The sequence below is a fragment of the Apium graveolens genome, chromosome 10 (genome assembly GCF_009905375.1).
Source record: "Apium graveolens cultivar Ventura chromosome 10, ASM990537v1, whole genome shotgun sequence".
Classification (NCBI taxonomy): Eukaryota; Viridiplantae; Streptophyta; class Magnoliopsida; order Apiales; family Apiaceae; genus Apium; species Apium graveolens.
This window is the reverse complement of record NC_133656.1, coordinates 159,563,132-159,584,771: the sequence shown is the minus strand read 5'-3', so window position 1 is coordinate 159,584,771 and position 21,640 is coordinate 159,563,132. Positions and strand designations below refer to the sequence as shown.

At 33.9% G+C, this 21,640-nt stretch overlaps 1 protein-coding gene across 1 annotated transcript; it reads right to left on the bottom strand.

The window, feature by feature from the left end:
* Positions 1-18,837: 18,837 nt before the first annotated feature.
* LOC141692488 (3-ketoacyl-CoA synthase 19) lies at positions 18,838-20,568 on the bottom strand. The gene has a single exon (XM_074497353.1). The coding sequence runs from the start codon at positions 20,458-20,460 to the stop codon at positions 19,060-19,062; it is 1,401 nt and encodes a 466-aa protein (XP_074353454.1). The 5' UTR covers positions 20,461-20,568; the 3' UTR covers positions 18,838-19,059.
* Between the last annotated feature and the right edge of the window lie 1,072 nt (positions 20,569-21,640).

The window sequence follows — 21,640 nt, the reverse complement described above, 5'->3', positions numbered from 1 at the left end:
TGAGCTTATACTCGTTGTAAAGGTTTTTTTTAAATATCTACAATATTTCTTCTTTGTGTTTTTCCAAAACCTGCTTATAAGTATGTCAAAATCTGCATTTTGTGTAATCTGATTGTATGATTCAATGTGATATGCAGTAACTTCTAAAATTCATAGTAAGTTAAATACTTGTTCAAATATTATGAGCCTCACCATTCTGGAAAGATCCCGGAATTTTATATATTTTTTGTGTTTTATACTTTTTCAGATAAAATCATCTTCATAGAGTAAATTGGTATTCTTTGAAACTGATCAGTTTTGTCTTTATCATAATTTTCCATTTTGTACGATATTTGATTTGAGATATTGGATCAATATGTTTCATCTTTGTTTGCTTTAATAGTTCCCACCTTCCTTACTTTAATAAACTAGGAAACTATATTTTTGGAGTGGGTGAGATAAATTATAAAGGTGAAAATGGGTGCAATGTGCTAAGTCGCTACATATACAATAGATTGTATTCAATGTACCATTAGATTGAATTCAATGCACCATCATCATGTTATATTATCATGCGTTTTTTAAATATTAATGCATATGTGTTTTCCTTGCATATTTTAAATATTGACCGAATGTGCTTATTATAAAAGTGTTAACGAAACATGCACATGAAAGGGAACCAACTTGAGATACAGTAGAAATTCATGGGCCTGAATATAAATTCATGGCCATGAATTTTTTCTAATTTTATATTATGTTTATTATACATGTGAAATCTGAAATTTTGATGAACTTCTAAATTAAGATATATCATTATCTTGATATTAATGTGTATTATCATTTCTTTTTAGTAATCAAAATGTCGAATCTTACAAAGCTTGAATTCAACGCACTTCATGTCACCGGAAAAAATTACTTGACGTGGATTTTTGATGCTGAAATCCATCTTAGTGCAATGGGCCTCGGTGATACTATAAAAGAGGGAAATAAAACCTCCGAACAAGATAAGGCAAAAGCCATGATATTTCTTCGCCACCACCTTGATGAATGATTGAAAACTGAATATTTGACTATTAAACCATCAACACTTTGGAAGGATCTCAAAGAAATATATGACCACCAAAAAATGGTGATACTTCCTAAAGCTCGCTATGATTGGCTACACTTGCGATTGCAAGATTATAAAAGTGTGAGTGAGTATAACTCTGCCATGTTTAAAATTACATTTCAATTGAAATTATGTGGCGAGAATATCACCGATAAAGATATGTTGGAAAGAACATATTCCACTTTCCATGCCAATAATATGCTCTTGCAGCAACAATATCGTGAACGTGGATTCACGAAATATTCTGAGTTGATTTCTTTTTGCTTCTTGCTGAACAAAACAATGAACTTTTGCTGAAAAATCATCAAGCACGTCCAACTGGCTCAACACCATTCCCTGAAGTGAATGCGGTGACTAATAATGAATATAGAGATAATAAATCATTTGGACGTGGACGTGGACGTGGGCATAGATATGGACGTGAGCGTGGGCGTGGACGTGTCCGTGGTCATGGTTTTGTGCATGGTAGAGGTCGTAATCAACAAAATCCCCCAACTTTAAAAGGAAGCCTTACTACCAGAAACAGACAATAAATGAGGAGAAATCCGAAGGAAGTACGATGGCTAAAAGGGGTGAAAGTACTTGTAGTCGATGTGGAATGAAAGGTCACTGGAGAAGTACATGTCGTACCTCCAAGCACTTTGCTGACCTATATCAAGCATCTTTAAAGAATGTTGAAACTAATTTCACCGAAGAGAATGATCCTTTGGGGTTGCCCATCTTGAAGCACATCTTGGAAGTGATGATCAAGTTGATCCTTCGGCCTTTACTCACATGGAAGTTGGTGATTTTTTTGAAGATGTTGATGTGAATATGTCTAAATTTGGTGGTGATGAGCCTAAGAATAACTAAACAAAGCCTTACATTGCTTGTTGAATTTTTTCTTTAGTTGGATTGTCAGTTTTAACTTTTGAACTATGATAATCATCCTTATCAGTTGCTTATATATTTTTCTTTTCGTCAATGAAGTACTTGAGATGTTCTACCTCTACTTCTAATTTTATTTAATTTTTTATGAAGAAATATGGCCAACAGCCTCTCATCATGTGTTATAAAAGATGAAGAATCTTTTTGTTTGGCGTATAGTGCAACAACACATACAATTTTGAAAAATAAAACATATTTTTCGCATCTAACATTAGACAAAGCTAATGTAAATACAATATCGTGTGCATTGGATATAATTGAAGGCTCCGGAAGAGAAAGTATAGTGCTACCCAATTGTACATGTTTATTGATTGAAAATGCAATATTTTCCACCCGATCAAAAAGAAATCTTTTGAGCTTTAAAGATATACGCCACAATGGCTATCATATTGAGACGACAAATGAACATGATAATGAATATTTATGTATCACGACTATAGTATCAGGGAGGAAACATGTGATATAAAAACTCCTATCATATAATTCTGGATTATATTATACTTTCATAAATCCAGTTGAATCACACATGACTATTAATACAAGATCTGTTGACCCGACAAATTTTACTATATGGCATAATCGTTTAGGGTTCAACAATGATGCGAAGAATTATTGAAAATTCAAATGGACATCCACTCAAAAATAAAATTGTTCCCATGTCCAAAGATTTTTCATGTGTTGCTTGGATTCAAGGAAAATTGATAACAAAACCATCTCTTGTGAAAGTTGCCATTGAATGCCCAAAATTTTTTGAGCGAATTCAAGGAGATATATGTGGACCAATTACCCCATTTAGTGGGTCATTTCAGTACTTTATGGTACTCATTGATGCATCAACAAGATGGTCACTCATTAGTTTATTTTCCACTCGTAATGTGGCTTTTGCACGACTCTTTGCTCAAATAATTCAATTACGAGCACAATTTCCTGATTATAATATAAAGAAAATAAGATTGGAAAAAGTAGGGGAATTTATATCCCAATCTTTTAAAGATTATTGTATGTCTATTGGGATTGAAGTCGAGCATTCCGTTGCCCACACACACAGTCATAATGGTCTTGCTAAGTCTTTCATTAAAAGGCTACAACTAATTGCGAGACCATTACTTATGAGAACAAATTTACCAACTACATCCTGGGGACATGCAATATTACATGCGGCTTCTTTAGTCCGGTTAAGACCGACTTCTTATCATAAATATTCCCCAATGTAACTGGTAAATGGTTAAGAACCAAATATCTCTTACTTGAAATTTTTTGGGTGTGCACTTTATGTTCCAATATCCTCTCCCCAACGAACATAAATGGGACCCCAAAGAAGATTATGAGTATATATTAGATTTGATTATCCCTCGATTATTAAATATTTGGAGCCCAAGACTGGTGATTTATTCACGGCAAGATTTTCCGATTGTCAGTTTGATGAGACAGTTTTTCTTGCATTAGGGGGAGATAAGACAAAATTTGAAAAAGAAAAGCAAGAAATTTTATGGAATGAAGTATCCTTGTCTCATTATGATCCTCGAACAAATCAATGTGAACTTGAAATTCAAAAGATTATCCACCTACAAGAAGTCACAAATAGATTGCCTGATGCATTTACTGATGTCAAGAATGTGACAAAGTTACATATACCAGCTGTTAATGTTCCTTATAAGATTAAACTTCCCGAAGAAGATAATAAAATCATGCTAGAAAATGAGTCTAAAGCATGACAGAAGCGCGGTAGACCTATTGGATCCAAGGATAAAACTCCAAGAAAACAAGGAAACTTGATAAGAAAGTTGGAACATCAAATGACATCATAAATTTGATCACTGAAGAGACGTCTTCCAAGGATGATCAAACACCTGAAATTGTTGATTATGAAGAGATCTCGATAAATTATATCATTTCAGGAAATAGGTGGAATATAAAAGAAATTGTCATGGATGATATATTTGCATATGCAGCTGCACTTGACATTTATGAGGAAATCGAGGATCATGAGCCTAGATCGATCTATGAATATAAAAGAAGAAATGATTGACCAAAGTGGAAAGAAGCTATTGAAGCAGAATTGAAATTACTTGAAAAATGCCAAGTTTTTGGACCTATTGTCCAAACACCTACAGGTGTAAAAGCCGTTGGATATAGATGGGTATTTGTGCGTAAAAGAAATGAGAAAAATGACATTGTGAGATACAAGGCACGCCTTGTTGCTCAAGGCTTCTCGCAAAGACCGGGAATCGATTACGAAGAAACTTATTCCCCGGTAATGGATGCAACAACATTCAAATTTTTAATAAGTTTATCAATTCTAGAAGGGCTCTGAATGAATTTAATGGATGTTGTGACTGCCTACTTGTATGGGTCACTCGATAGTGACATTTACATGAAGATCCCTGATGGATTAAAAATGCCTGAAGCATATAGTTCAAGACCCCGAGAGATTTACTCAATTAAATTACAAAGATCATTATACATATTGAAACAATCGGGTCGTATGTGGTACAATCATCTCAGTGAATGTCTTTTGAAAGATGAATATACTAATAATATAATATGTTCATGTGTTTTTATTAAAAGGACAAAATTGGGGTTTACTATCATTGCAGTATATGTTGATGATTTAAACATTACTGGAACTCCAGATGAACTCCATGAGATGATTGGATATTTGAAAAGAGAGTTTGAAATGAAGGATTTGGGTAAAACAAAACTCTGCCTTAGTTTTCAAGTTGAATATTTATCTAAAGGAATCTTTGTCCACCAGTCTTCATATATTAAAAAGATTCTTAAACGGTTTATTATGGATAAGGCATATCATGTGAGTACACCCATGATTGTACGATCATTAGAAAAGAATAAGGATCCATTCCGCCCTAGAGAAAAGGGAGAAGAACTTCTTGGTCCTGAAGTACCATATCTTAGTACCATTGGTGCACTGATGTATCTTACCAATTGTACACATCCTGATATTGCATTTTCTGTTAACCTTTTGGCAAGACATAGTTCTGCTCCAACTCGAAGACATTGGACTGGTGTGAAATAAATATTTAGATATCTTCGAGGAACAATGGATATGGGTTTATTTTATTTTAAATACTCAAAAGTGGAATCAGTTTGTTATGCAGATGCAGGATATCGGTCTGATCCACACAAAGGAAGATCACAAACAGGTTATATATTCACATATGGTGAGACTGCAATATCTTGGCGATCAACAATCCAGACTCTTGCAGCAACTTTTTTGAATCATGCCGAGTTGTTAGCACTTCATGAAACAAGTCGAGAATGTGTATGGTTATGATCTCTAGTCCATCATATTCAAGAATCATGTGGTCTTTCAGTTAATAAAGGAAGTCCTACTGTTCTTTCGAAGATAATGAAGCATGTATCACTCAGACCAAGGAAGGCTACATTAAAGGAGATCGAACAAAGCACATTGATCCAAAATTCTTCTTCACTCATGAACTTCAGTAAAGGGGAGATATTAATGTTTTTCAAATTCGCTCATGTGAAAATCCATCAGATTTATTTGCAAAAGCACTTCCAACATCTTCTTTCGAGAAGTTACTACAAAAGATTGGAATGCGCAAACTTCGGGACATCTTGTAGTTATGTTAAAATGACGGGGATACATTGTTCTAAACTATGTACAACACATGTACTCTTTTTCCTCTACTAGGAGGATTTTTCCTACTGGGTTTTTCCTAGTAAAGGTATTAATGAGGCATGTTGTTCGTATAAGTCATTCAAGGGGGAGTGTTATGTAGAAGTTAAATGTGAATGACTTTTGCTTATCACAACCTTTCAAGTTCTTAACCTTTTGGCTCTCCAAGCTTTAGATCTTCCAATTTTTGGCTTTTCATTATCTTGTAACCTATGTTTAGATAGCCTATATAAAGGTTTGTTTGTTCATTATTTATATGTATGAATAAGATAAAACATTATCTTCTCCAAAATTTCTCTCTAGTTTCTAGCATGTCTATCTATTATATAAATATAACAGTACAAATATTTTGAATTATTTTAATATTTTAAATTATTCAAATAAAAGTTATATCTATACTATATTTTAGCATTTGATTCAATACATTTTATACTATTTAAAGAATTTTTTTTATATATTTTTCAATAATTTAAAGGAATTAACCAGTTGAACTGATATTTATAAAACTTTATCGAATTGAAAAATATTAAATTTTAGAAGAATAGTATACAATGTTATCAAATTATTATATGAAAAAATATTAGAGTCGTAATAAAAAAATTTAAAAACAGTTTAAATAACGATATAATTACAATATTTCCTTCGAATTCTTGAAAAAAAATCATGAATATCAATAAAAAGTTTTTACAATTTATAATTTAATTTTATGTTACAACCATGATTGGTACTCGATTGCGTAAAAAATAGTTATGGATTGTTTGTCAGTGATAATGTGTATACCATATGTAAATTATTGCAATTTATTTATTACCACATAATTTTAATTTTTGAATAATTATAAATACATATTTATTTAAGTAATCAATTATCTCACTAGATGTTAATAATGAATATACATGTATATAAATCAAATATTTAGCATATAAATCATTGAAACCATCGTAATTTACTAAGAAATGTAACATACGATAATTTACATGCTGACAGACACATATAACTTAATCTTACTTTGTTAACAGTAATTCAAATAAAAAACTAACATTTTTCATACATACATACGTTGAATTTCAAAAAGTAACATTTTTTATTAAAATCAACTTTTATATTAACAGTAGTGTAAATTTTATATTATTATATATTATTATCGCAAGTCATTCTGACTTCAGTTATGTCTCTTTTATCTTTTTAAATTTAATAAGTTAATTGTAAGTTAGTCGTGAACTCAGTAATAATATAGAGCAGTACATATAGTTTATTTAAATAAAATTTAAAATTTTTGGACAACTCTGTATTGAACAAATATGTTAATTTTTAGTTTTTTCTTTGTAAATATAGTAACGACATTCTACATATTAAGTTTAATCGTTTCATTTTAAACATACACTGACTATCATGTTTATATTCACTCATTAAATACAAATTATCCAACACAAACAAGAATATATATATTTTGCTGAATGAGTTATATTAGAAATATTGTGTAATTTGGTAACGTCTTGTATGAAAATAATACATGTTGATAAATAATCAACTTGTATTTATTATATGTTAGACATTGTACAATATTTACAAATAAGAAAACAACTAAGAATATTATAATTGCATGATGCATAAAAAAATCTAGAAAATGACCCGTGCCTCGCACGGGTTATTATGTTAGTATGTAATAATAATCCAATATAGCTTTGGTTTTTAATCTAGTGAGGATTCATTTTTTATATACTAATGACCAGGTTTTAAGATCATGTCATTATCATAATATATCTTGTTGCTAAGCCATGTTTTTTTAATCTGGTCTTCTGGTTAACTATATATCGGTTGTTTGCTTCGCTTTTCACCGAACATTATAGATTAATATTGTAAATTCTACAGTATTATGTGAATTACAATGTCTTGCTATTTGGTTAAATATGTTTAGTATACATATTTGGGAGATTAATAAAGTAGAAAATATAATTATATATTTTGTGATCTTAAGAATTTTATTGGCGAATTAATATTAACTTCTCTATATAAGTTGTCGAATATTTTTATATTAGTTGATTGAAGCAATATGTCGCCAAAGTGACCTCTTTTGTATAGATTAATTAATTAAAAAAAATATTATTATGACAATAAAATAATTTTATGTAATTTTATCGGCCCAAAAGAAGGTAATATTTGACCAAAATTAAAATATTCTTGTGATAATAAGTGTGTAGCAATATTAAGGTTTTCATGTGAATAATAAGTCGGTCCAAAGAAAGGCCTATTATTTGACATATATTAATTGCTAATACTTGATTATTGCGTGGAGAATACCAATTGTAAATTAAATTTTATGTCCAAAGACTAAAATTTAATGTTGCGCTAGGTATCTTGTGATGGTGCTGCCAATATTTAAAATGTATCAAAATTATTATATATACTAGTTTTGAGCATTTGTCGTATATTTATTTTCTAATACAGTTACTGCTAGTGTTAATTTTGCTCCCACTCAGTTGAGCATGATTCCAACGTTGAATGGGACAAAGTATGTTACGTGGAAAGAGAATGTTGAGATCGTTCTTAGGTGTATGGATCTCGACCTTGCACTAAGAAAAGACCAACCAGTTCCCACTACGGATGATCCAAAAATGGATCAAATTGAGAAATGAGAACGCTCTAATCGCATGTGTCTGGCGATCATGAAGCGAACGATTCCAATTGGATTTCAGGGCTCTATTGCTGAGAGCACAAGTGCCAAGAAGTTCCTCTCTGAGATTATGAAATATTTTTCTAAGAATGAGAAAGCAGAAACGAGTAATCTTCTACCAAAACTCGTGACCATGAAGTATAAAGGAAAGGGGAAAATAAGGGAGTACATCATTGGAATGTCTTATTTTGCTGGAAAACTCAAGGAACTCAAGTTAGAGATTTCGGATGAGTTACTTGTTCACTTGGTTCTTATTTCTCTGTCTCCTCAGTTCGGACACTTTGTGGTGAGTTATAATACTCAAAAGCAAAAATGGACTCTTAATGAGCTCATTTCACACTGTCTGCAAGAGGAAGAGAGGGTTTTGCGAGAGAAGACTGAGAGTGTTCACTTGGCATCAAGCTCTCATGATAAGAAGAGAAAGAGAGGTAAGGATATTTCAAGTGGAAAATCCAAGCATCAGTTGCAAGACAGGATAAGGGAACAACTTGCTACTTTTATAAGAAGGCCGGACACATGAAGAAAGAGTGTTCCAAATATGCTGCTTGGCGTGTGAAGAAGGGTAAGACTTCTGTCTTTGTTTGTTCTGAAGTTAATTTGGCTTCTGTACCTAAGGATACTTGGTGGGTAGATTCTGGTGCTAGTACTCACATAAATGTATCAATGCAGGGTTGACTGTGGAGCCGACCGCCAATTGATGCCGAAAGATTCATCTATGTGGGCGGCGACAATAAAATTTCAGTTAAAGCTGTTGGAATATTTAGATTATTATTAAAAAATGGTGTTTATTTGGATTTATTTGAGACATTTGTTGCACCATTTTTTAGACGGAATCTTATTTCTATTTCCTGTTTGGACAAATATGGCTACACTTGTTCTTTTGGAAATAATAAAGTGTGTTTCTCTTTAAATTCAAATATGGAAGCCACGGGTTCTTTGATTGATTATCTTTATATGCTTGATACTATTGCTTTTAATAATGAAATTTTACACTCAAGTGCAAGAGGTACAAATCGTAAGTTAACTGAGAATTCTGCTATGTTGTGGCACAAACGATTAGGTCATATCTCTAAATAGAGAATTCAGAGGCTTGTGAATAATAGAATTCTTGATCCCTTAGATTTAAGTGACTTTCAAGTCTGTGTTGAATGTATTAAGGGAAAATAAACAAACTCGAGAAAGTTTGGTGCCAATAGAGCTACAAGTGTCTTGGAACTGATTCATACCGATATATGTGGACCATTCCCTACGGCCTCTTGGAACGGTCAACGGTATTTTATCACGTTCATAGATGATTACTCTAGGTATGGTTACCTATACTTGATACATGAGAAGTCACAATATCTGGACATATTTAAAGACTATAAAGCTGAAGTTGAACTTCAGCTAAATAGTAGTATTAAAGCTGTCAGATCTGATTGTGGTGGTGAATATTACGGTAGATATGATGGATCAAGTTAGCAACATCCAGAACCCTTTGCTAAGTCCCTAAAGGAGTGTGGAATTGTCCCACAGTACACTATGCCAGGAAAACTAAATATGAATGGTGTTACTGAGAGGCGAAACCGTACTTTAAAGATATAATGAAAAGTATGATAATTCATTCTTCCTTGCATGAATTACTTTGGGGAGATGCACTAAAGACTACAATTTATATCCTTAACCGGGTTCAAACTAAAGCAGTGGCCGAAACTCCTTATAAATTTTGGACTAAGAAAACACTTAGTATTAAGCATTTACATGTTTAGGGTTGTCCAGCTGAGGCAAGGCCATATAGGCCAAATGAAAAGAAACTGGACTCTAGGACGGTCAGTTGCTATTTTGTTGGGTATCCGGAACGTACTCGCGGATTTAAATTTATGATCCCGCTACTAGATCCTTCTTTGAGACTGATAATGCAAGATTGTTTGAGGATGTTGATTTTAGGAGGGAAGATATAGGTAAAAGTATTGTCTTTGAAGAAGATAGTCATGATCCTATTTATGACTCTGCCAAGAGCAATGATCAGATTATGATACCTATCATTGTTCAAGGCCCTCCGGTTCAAGAAAACACTGAAATTCCCTATGAGGAACCAGTTAAGCAAACTCAATAACCTCATGAATCACAAGAAGTGCCACTAAGGAGATCCACTAGAGAGCGAAAGAGCGCAATTCCAGATGATTATGTTATTTTTCTACAAGAACATGAAGATGGAATTGGCATTGGGGAAGATGATCCTGTAAATCTTCAACAAGCCATGCAGAGTCCTAACTCTCAAAAGTAGATTGATGCCATGAATGAAGAGTTTCAATCTATGAAAGACAATGATGTTTGGGATCTTGTCGAGTTGCCTAAAGGCTAAAAACCTATTGGTTGCAAATGGGTATTTAAAAAGAAAAGGGATTTGAGTGGTAACATCGAAAGATATAAGGCTCGTCTAGTCGCTAAAGGATTCACTCAAAAGAAAGGTATCTACTACAATGAGACTTTCTCTTCAGTTTCCACAAAAGACTCATTTAGAATTTTTATGGCACTTGTGGCTCATTATGATCTAGAGCTACATCAGATGGACGTAAAGACGGAGTTTCTCAATGGAAACATTGGGTGGTTTGAAAATTAAAGAAGTCCATCTATGGTCTCAGGCAAGCTTCTCGTGAATGGTATCACACATTTCATCATGTAATCACATCATATGGTTTCGAAGTGAACTTGGTGGAATATTGTGTATATCACAAGTTCAGTGAGAGAAAATTTATATTCCTTCTCTTATACGTTGATGACATCTTATGTGCTACTAATGATATAGGCTTATTGCACGATACCAAGAAATTTCTCACTAGTCAATTTGAGATGAAGGACCTTGGAAACACCTCTTTTGTATTAAGAATTCAGATACATCGAGATCTCTCTCGAGGTATTCTTGGGTTGTCACAAAAGAGCTATATCGAAAAGATCCTGGAAAGGTATAGCATGAAAGATTGTGCATCAATGGATACACCGTGTCTAAGGGAGACAAATTTAGTCTCAAACAGTGTCCCAAAAATGAACTTGAGATAATGAAAATGCAAAGGATACCATATGCATCGACAGTGTGAAGCCTAATGTATGCTCAAGTTTGTACTCGTCCTCATATAGCATTCATTGTTGGAATGTTGGGAAGATATTTGAGTAATCCGGGAATGGATCAATGTAAAGCAGTGAAACGAGTCTTACGGTATTTGAAGAAAACAAAAGACTATATGCTCACATACAGGAAATCAGATCATCTAGAAATCATTGGATATTCAGATTTTGACTTTGAAGGATGCAAAGATGAAAGAAAATATACTTCGGGCTATGTTTATCTACTGGATGGTGGAGCGATTTCATGGAGGCCTGCCAAACAGACGCTCATAGCTTCATCCACCATGGTTGCAGAATATATAGCATGTTTTGTGGCATCCAATCAAGCTTTATGGCTGCGAAACTTTGTCATTGGTTTGTGTATCCTTGATGGTGTTGAAAGACTATTAAAGATATTCTGTGATATTAAATCAGCAGTGGAGTATTCAAACAACAATAGGAGCACTACAGATGTAAAACATATAGATATTAAGTTCCTAGTTGTTAAAGAAAAGATTCAGAGTAGACAAATTTTGATAAAAATATTGGCACTAACTCCATGATTGCGGATCCGCTCACTAAAGCATTAACACCTAAGGTGTTTCACGAGCATACTGCTCATATGAGTGTTACCTTATGTGATACTTTGGTTTAGTGGGAGTTTGTATTTTGGTGTTTTATGTAATAAACATTGAGTTGTTTATGTTCTGCAGAATACAGTTGATGAAATTCTATTAAATGTCATTCTACTTTTGTTCAATTTTCTTATTGTGGTTTAACATTGAGTTGAGAAAATTGGAATCAATCTCGTTAGAGATTGACTAAGGACTAGTTGGAAATAGATATTATATAGATCACATTATGTGTAATTTCCATGCCACTTATCCATGCATTGATTCATGTCATTGAATATATTTGTGTGGTGACCATGGAAGGTTTAGTCACGTAAAGTTTGTGACGAATGCCGTCAGAATCTCATGCATATATAGTAGACGAACCAAATTGTTTTGGTAAAATCTAAGGACGATGAATAGAATAAAGTTGCGCACTAAAGTTTGGTGTAATTGATTCTGGATTCATATGAAGCCCAAGTGGGAGATTGTTATTACTATTTTAATAATAATGATTATTTTATGGGCTACATATAAATATATCTATTATATTCGCTATTTATTATATTGGGTTAAATTAAGTGATCAAATAAGAAATCCAATTAGATTTTAATTTATTGTATGGACCTAATAAGTGGATACCTAATACCAGGACCAATTAAATTATAATGGGAGATTTAATTAGGTGGTATATAAAAAGGGTTATAGTCCCCAATATATCAAGTACACGTAACGGATTATCTCCTACCCATCAGAGAGAGCTATTTGAGAAACCCTAAGGAGTACTTGGTTGAGGAAGACAATAATCAAGAACGCTATACAGATTCAGATACCGTCATAATTATCGCCTTATCGATTTAGGTACGCTTCCGCCTTCGGTTTAATCTCAATAATTAGATATGATAATTACGTTCCTTGTCTATATTATAGAGAATTATATGTTTATAGAATTATTAGATTCTATCATGCTATACTATCAATTTTATAGCAAAAAGCATACTACCATCAATTTGTACTTAACACCATTAGCTTGTTTTGTGCAAGGGATAAGAGGGAGGGGCAGTTGGGTCATTTCATTCTGTTACTCGTGTGTGTATATGGAGGCAAACATACACAATAACTATACCCTAATTGACCTTTAATAATAGAGTCTCAGTTTATTTCCCCATTTTAATGCTCTCTTACCTTTGCCCTAATGCCTTGAATTTTGAGAGAATCACACTTTAATGAAGCATATTTGCTGGCTGAAGCTCCTAATTATAAAAGTGAGCTCTGTTTTCATTATTTTTTATTCAATTTTGTACAGGGTTTGCATGGTATATGTCTCAGTAATAAGGGTTGTGTGCTTTATATGTGGATCTATCAGTCCTATTTAATGGGTTGCCCAATTTTTGTTTGAAATCGTATTTATAGGATTTTTAATCGATTGCACAGGTGAGATGGACTTATTTAGCATAAAGCTTCATGCTGGTGGTCAGTTAAGTGTAGAATATGGAATATATGTTGGTGGCACGTACATGTATGTTGATTATTGCGATGTTGACGAGATGTCTGTGTTAGAGCTTGGTACTATGTTAGAAGAGGCTTTTGACCATCTTGGATATTGTGAAATCTCGTATAAATTGCCAAATATTAGTAGGTTAAACTCAACAAATAGGGATGATGATGTACTTACTATGTGTGGTGAACTTGATGAATCTCGATTGGTATATGTGTATGTTGTGACAGTCAATTTAGAAAAAACACAAGACTACTGTCCCTTTCAACAAGTAAATTTAGAATTTTTGAATCTTCCTAATCTTGATGGATATGATGATGAAGAGATAGAAAATATTTTACTTTAGAATCTAGCACATAAATATGATAACAATTCACAAAATGAAAATATTGTAGTGGGAAATGTGTTTGTTTCAAATGATGAGATTGTGGAGGTGGTTAGTGATGTTGATGTACACAGTTTTCATGATGATTCTTCTAATATAGATAGTACTGATGATGAGGTGTGTGCTGCCAAAGAAAAGAGGAAGCAAGTTAAAGAACAGAAGGAAGCTGGTTGTGACATAGGACATGGTTTTATTGTGGGATGTATTTCAGAAATTAGTGATAATGATTACAATAATGAGGTTGAGAGGATGGCTGCCAATAGTACTGATGAGGAGACCATTTCTTTTCCTGTATTTGATGAGAAAATAGATATGAAGGATCCAAAATTCTGCATTGGCATGTTGTTTTACAGTGGCAATAGTCTTAGAGTAGCTGTGAAAAAATATGCCATAATGCATATGAAACTAGTAGTTCAATGTAAAAATTTTGGCAAGAAAATTAGGTTTGTTTGTAAGGGAGAGGGATGCCAATGGAAAATCTATGCAACTCCATTAAAAGACAAAATAACCTTTCAAGTTAAGACCCTTTTAGGCACTCACACATGTCCACCAACATTTAAACATAAATTTATGACTTCTAAATGGATTGTAGAGTACTATGAAAATGATATTTGCATGAACCTCACCTGGTCACTTGTGCAATTAGAAAGAAGGTTGTGAATAATTGGGGATGTGAGGTTAACATTTATGCTATTGGCAGGGCAAAAAACAAGGCTTTAAAGGTGATAAGGTGATATGGGTGCAATTGAAAAGACAATGCTAGATAGCACAATTGAACTTATGCTAGATTCTGAAGAAGCTGGACTGCAAGGCAAGAGATACAAAAGGATATATGTGTGTTTGGGCCCTTTGAAAAAAGGTTTTACAGTTGGATGTAGATCTCTCATAGGGTTAGATGGTTGCCACTTGAAAGGTCCATATGATGGCCAACTTCTAACTGTTGTTGGATGTGATAGCAATGATGGAGTGTACCCCATTAGTTGCGCTATTGTTTGAAGTTGAAAACACTGAAACCTGGAATTGGTTTTTAGAATTGCTAGAACAAGATGTTAATATAGTGAACTCTGGTGGTTGAACATTTATATCAGATAGACAAAAGGTAAAATATTACAGTTGGTTTAAATATGACATATAATCCAATGACATGAAGATTAATCTTTGATATTGTTTTATGATTTTACTACAGGGACATGTAAATACTTTAACAACACAAGTACCAAATGCAGAGCATAGATTTTGTATTATGTATCTCTACAGGAACATGTACAAAGACCATAAGGGAGTTGGTTGCAGATCATTACTGTGGCTGGCAGCTAAAGCTACCACAAACTACATGTTTAACAAACACATGACTGAGCTTCAAAAGGTACCAAATCTTATTTCATGACTTTGATGCAATGTATGTGCCTGGAATGTATTTTATTTTGTGGTTTTTGTTAGTTGTCTAAGAAATTTCACAGTTGGTTAATGGAAAAACCAACATCCCAATGGACCAGATCAACATTTAGGACATTTTCACTCTCTGATATGTCTGTGAACAACAATTATGAGGTGTTCAATAATAACATAAGGGAGTATAAGGATCTTCTCATTATTGGTCTACTGCAAGGTTGGTACAAGAGTGCCATGAGAAGAATTCAAACTAAGAGAGACAAGATGGCAAGGAGTTATACTTTAAATCCTATATGTTTAAATGCTATGAGAAAAGTGCACAAGTTAGAGTACTAGTCCTAGTTTATTTCAAGATATTTCATTTAATATTTATTTCATGATTTCATGTTTTATTTTTAGGGCAATGACTTTGAGTAATGGATATATTTTTTAATGGTCTGGTAAGAGCAAACACCTAGTTACAATGACAGATGGGGGCCATGAAATTGTTGTTGATCTTGATGCTAGAATATGCGCATGTATAAAGTTTGATCTAACAAGCCTCCCCTGTTATCATGCATGTGCATGTACCAATTGGATAAACATGAACATGGTAGACTACATTCACATGACATATAGCAAGGATAAGTACTTGTCTTGCTATGAGCACACACTTGAGCCTATTACTAGTGACCAATATCGGGACAAAACAGGACTTCCTCCTCCACTGCCACCTATGCTAAAGGTACAACCTGGGAGGCCAAAGAAATTAAGAAGTAAAAAGAATTATATTCCCCTTCATCCAACTAAACTAACAAGGCACAATACCAATATATATTGTAGTTATTGTAAGGAAGGAGGTCACAATGCTAGGACATGTGCATCTAAGGTAAATTTTGATATTATTTCATAATGTTAGGACTAGTGCATAACTTGTGTCACATTATTTATTTTGTATCTTTTTTTTACATAAAATTGATCAAGGCAGTAATGCATCTAAGCCTAACAAACAGAAGAAATTTCCTGTATCCAAGGGGTCAAAAAAAGACAATGCTAGTGCAAGTGCTAATCCGGGTGCAATAAACACTTATACTCCTCCTCACCTAGTTCAATTGATATCACTCCTCAACATGTCCAAGGGTATAATCAAGGAGGTGTTTTCACATCTTATACTCAGCCTGCTAGGATGGACAACACCATTTTAGGTATACAACCACAAAGAGCTATGGTTAGGGAAAAATATGTCACAACCTTGCAGCAGATAGAAGCAGAAACTAGTGCAAGGAAAGCAGTATTGGGTACAAGGCCTCCATGGAGGTTGTGATTGTGATGCACATTTGAATTCATGTGGTAGAAACTGATATATTTTTGTAGGCCAGGCTAGTGCATTACATCTTTTGATATAGTTGGTGTAATGACAGGATATTTTTGATACAAATTAATGTACACAACTTTATTTTTGGTACCCAAAACAGTCAGCTAATGTAACAGTCTACTGCATTATTATTATAAATTAAGTGGCATTAATCCACCAGTTTCCATTTATCTCTTCTCTTATTGGCTTTTATGGTAAACTTCAAACTGTTTTGTTAATGAAAATTTGAATGCCTTGGGACTTAGGGCCTTGAGTGTTACATCCAATGCATGTTAAGATAGTTTGGACCAAATTTATCATAAATGTACTATTTAAGCACACACCTGTCCACACTATTTTACACACACATTCATCCAATTACTATATACACTCTTAGTTCAATTTGTTGTATCAATCATCATGGCCGGGTGGAGCAAGCCAACATCTGCAAGGGTTTTCAAGGTGAACTGTAAGGGCGTCTTTGATGGAGGCCAGCGATAAGGGACTGTGGCTTGTATCATGAGAAACAATCGAGGTCATTGGGCGATGGGGAATGCTGGTATGATGGGATTGATAGTGCCACTAGCTGCAGAGTTATGGTCTATTTTTTATGGTTTGAAATGGCATGGGAGAAAGGAGATGTGAAGTCAGTTTTCATTGAATCTGATTGTGAGGAAGCTGTGAACCAGGTGAATCATCCTGACCCTAAGTTTTGGTTCTTTGATTTGGTGGTGTTGATCAACAACCTCATGAATGAGGCTTGGGACTCCTGTGCAGTGGTGCATGTGGCTAACTCTGCTAATGAAGCAACCACAACTTTTGCACAAGCTCATATTGGTGCTGATGGTGGCCTCAATGAGTTCCATGAGGCACCTTATTTCCTCCATCCCATCCTTGCAGCAGATCTCATGTAGGCACTCTAGTCGAGCTAGAGTTTATTGCTTTGTTTCTGTCCCCTTCCTATGTTTTTCACTATCCGTCTGTTATGTTGTTATCCTTCTTAAGCAAGTTTGTTATGTTTTTATCTAGTTCAATAATGAAAGGGACTGATTGAATAAATTTCTATTTGTATGGTTATGTAATTTGTCAATGCATGTCCATTCTAACACCCATAATGCCAATAACAACAAGCAACATCACATAAACTTCATAACTTAGATCAATTCTCATTTCGAAAGTACTCACAACCCCTTCGACCATTGACACAACTAACAAATCTCCGTCCAGTATTGTTCTCTGTCCATACAGTGCGTTCAACCCCCAACATACCACACACATCTTTCATCCATAACAAGAACACTGAAAGAAGAAACTAATGAAATTAGCTTCTCAATTGATTTTAGTTGCTTTTAAGACTACTCTGCATTTGTATTTTTACATCCAAACCCTCGACTTTATATGAATTTTCGAAAATATCCTTACGGAATTAAACCCTTTTAACGGTAGCATGCTTTTTGCTACAAAATTAATAGTATAGCATGCCTTCTGCTAGATATGATAATTTAGGTATACAAAGTGCATATTTCCAATAGTTAAGGTACACATAATGCTTTTAACTCTACTTTAGACCTTGTTTTAGCAAAAACAGAAATACGATCATCAACTGCGGTACAAAAACTTAGACGTGTTGGGATTATTAATTACTTTTACTGCTGTTGTTTTTTATGATTGACAGTTAGATTTGCAATTAAACTTGTTTCTGCATCTTCAACAACTAATTTTTAAGACAATAGTGAACAATAACTTCGTCTCTTTATTATTTCTACATCCCAACTGGAACTTGTCAGAAACTTCATGCTGTGCTTATAACAGCTTGTCAGCTTTGAAATGTTGCTGTGCACTGCAGTATTAGTAATTATATGAGTTTCCATTGGTATCGAACTATTAATATGTAGCCATGTAGCCAATCCAAGTCGTTTCAATAATGTATTTAGGTTTGTCGTCTTCAGCTGGTCTTAGTTCTGGCATGGCGAGAATTTACTACTAATATGGTAGTTGAAAGTGTTAGTCCAAATCTTCTTCTTCTTCTAGATTGCATGTGTACTGCTACTAGAATGCAGACTCAAATGTATAGATTTGTGAAAGACTTGCCAGATTCATTCCTGTTTTAAGCAAAATATTTTTTTTTTGTTAACCAAGTGTCCGGATCAGCTTATGCAATATACATATTGAATATATAAAAGGTTAGAGAGAATAATTAACACTTTCATATCTGTAATATTGAAATCTTTTGATCAATCCTTTTATACAGAAAAATACTAGATGCAATATATGGCATGTATACATGACCTTTCCCTTTCTTTTGGATACAATAATTGAATTTGCAGACAATTGGACGTACACACAACTTGTAAGAACTTAAAGCACACTGAAAACACTGCATGATGAGCTTACATATATATCAAATAATCCACTAAATTAAATGCTTGAATTTGTCTCTGATTTCCTCAACAGTCATTGATTCAAGACTCGGATCATTGATCCAACCATACCTTTCAGTAAAAGGATTGGTTATGTTTTCGGGAGGATAATTATCGATACAATCTTTCCACACATTACCATTCTCCAGGTCCCTTACCACCTCCCACACACAGTTGTTACACTTAAATCCAGCCCCAAGACTAATCATTAAAATTCTGTCACCCTTTTTTAGCCTCTTCTTTGCCTCCATATAACCGAGAACGTACCATAAACCACCTGCAGACGTGTTCCCGAATCTGTGAAGTGCCATTCGAGCTGGTTCAATGTCATACTCTTTAAGCCCCAGACTCTTCCCAACTCCTTCAATTACAGCTCTTCCACCGGGGTGAATACAGAAGTGTTCGATACCAGTTTTTAGATTCAACCCTCCAAGCTGAATACTATTAGCTTTTTTCCAAAATGGTGATGAGACGATTACATATCGTAGTAATTCTCGAATTGGTAAAACTTTAGGCACAAGAATTTGTAGGTTTCCTGTTAATGCACGAACGCCAACCTTCGTGAGGGCCTTAGTGAGGCGAAAGCCTCTGTAACCAAGACCATCTTCATCTTGAATGCAACATCCATAAGCTTCATCATCCGAGCCCGTATGAGTACGAACCATACACTTTAACTTCAAAATTGCTTTGCTTTTAAGACTCGTGTTGTTTGTAAAAAGCATAGAACAACCACCTGAACGAAACAGGCAATTCGACAGCATCATTGATCTTTCCTGTCCACAGTACCAATTAGCAGCCATGGATTCAGTGCTCACAACAATAGCATTTGCATTTTTGTAGGTTTTAAATAAATGTTGAACAAGATCAATCGCGACAATGCTTGCACTGCATCCCATACCACAAAGATTGAAGGTCTTAACATCTGGCTTCATCTTGTAACGATTCACTATTCGAGCTGTTAGTGAGGGCATTGGTGATAGCAAAGAAACATTCACTACAAGAATGTCGATTTGAGATGGAGATATCGGTGATCTAGCAAAGATACTATCAAGAGTATCGAAACAAAGATCATCCATATCAGATAAAGAATGAGAAAGCTTAGGGCTTGCTTCTAGGTTTTCCAAGACAATGTTTCTTGGGCCATAAGTTTCTTCACCTATACCAGAATTCACAATTGTTCTTAACAGAAATCTGTACTCTTCAAGGCCAAGATTCTTGTTACGAAGCACGATCTCAGCGCATTTTTGAGTGGCTAGCCTCCTGTCTTCAGGTGGTTTGTAGCATTCATAGTCAAGCATGTAACAACACTTGTCTCTCCATTGCAAAATTATCTTGCATAACTGGAAAATGATGTAGAAGAGAGGAAAAAAGTATATAAAAATGGAGAACTCCATAGTATCGAAAAAAATGGAGAACGGAGAGTTTAGTGTGTTTTGTAGAATTGTGTTAACATGCTCATCTGCACTATATAGACAGGGGTTCGCAAATCACTGTAATGTAGGTAGCTGATTGCATCAGACTTTAAAAATTGATGTTTCCAAGTAACACCTACTACTTTATTAAATTTATAGACTTTTTGATATATAGGTGAGTTCATTGAAAATTCCTTCTTATATAGGTACATATCACGATTGTTGATTAAGATTCGGAGTAAGCTAGTAAATGTTTCAAATCCTTGGGATATATACGAGCTATAGGCTCAGAAATTTTATTAAGAAAGAGATATGTAGTATTTAAATTCATGTACTTAAAAAATGTTGAAAACAATAATAAGATTTATTACTATTGTTTATTATTGTACCTTATTCTTGTTTTTTTAGTAAGGATGCAAATTTTCTGTATACAAGCGTTAATGATATTACACTATAAGAAAAAGAGTCAATTTTATCGATTTTTGTATAAAAACTTAAAATTAGAAAGTGAAAAATCCACGCAAATCATGATCTTTTATAAAACAGACTATAAAGTTGGTCAATAGAGTGGATTTTTTTGATCATAAATATCGTCGATTTAGGTTTACGTGAACAAAGTGAACTGAGTTCTCTCAAAAGCAAATTTCTGGACAAGTTTAATGTTGTTTTAACAGTACCAGTGTAGCTAGCAGAATGTCTTAAGCTGGTTAAAAAGAACTCACGGGGAAGGACACAAAAATGTTGAAGAAAATATTAACGATATCCAAAAAGTTTAGTGTTATCATGCATTTCACTCAGGTACAATATGTTCTTTAACAAACATAACAATTACTGCTCAACTAGAATATAATCGTAAGGATCGAATGGATGATGTATACCGAACATTTCATCAAAAATGATGAGACTTAGGTATGAATATGTTAGTTTTAGACTTTTAGTACATATATTTTCGACACAATATAATTAATTCACCCAACTAATTAAAGAAGTGTACTTGTTTGTAGGTCCTAAACAAATGCAACACAATACATCATCATTAAGTAGAACCTTAATCTTTGTTTGAAAATGGGGTATTGCTGGTGGACAACCAAATTTAATTTCTTTTGAGGTAGACACAAACTAATTGATTGAGGAAAGCTAGCTAGTACATTATCACGATTTA

Excerpts from the sequence above, each read along its gene's own strand:
- LOC141692488 (XM_074497353.1), bottom strand. The coding sequence starts at position 20,460 with ATGGAGTTCTCCATTTTTATATACTTTTTTCCTCTCTTCTACATCATT.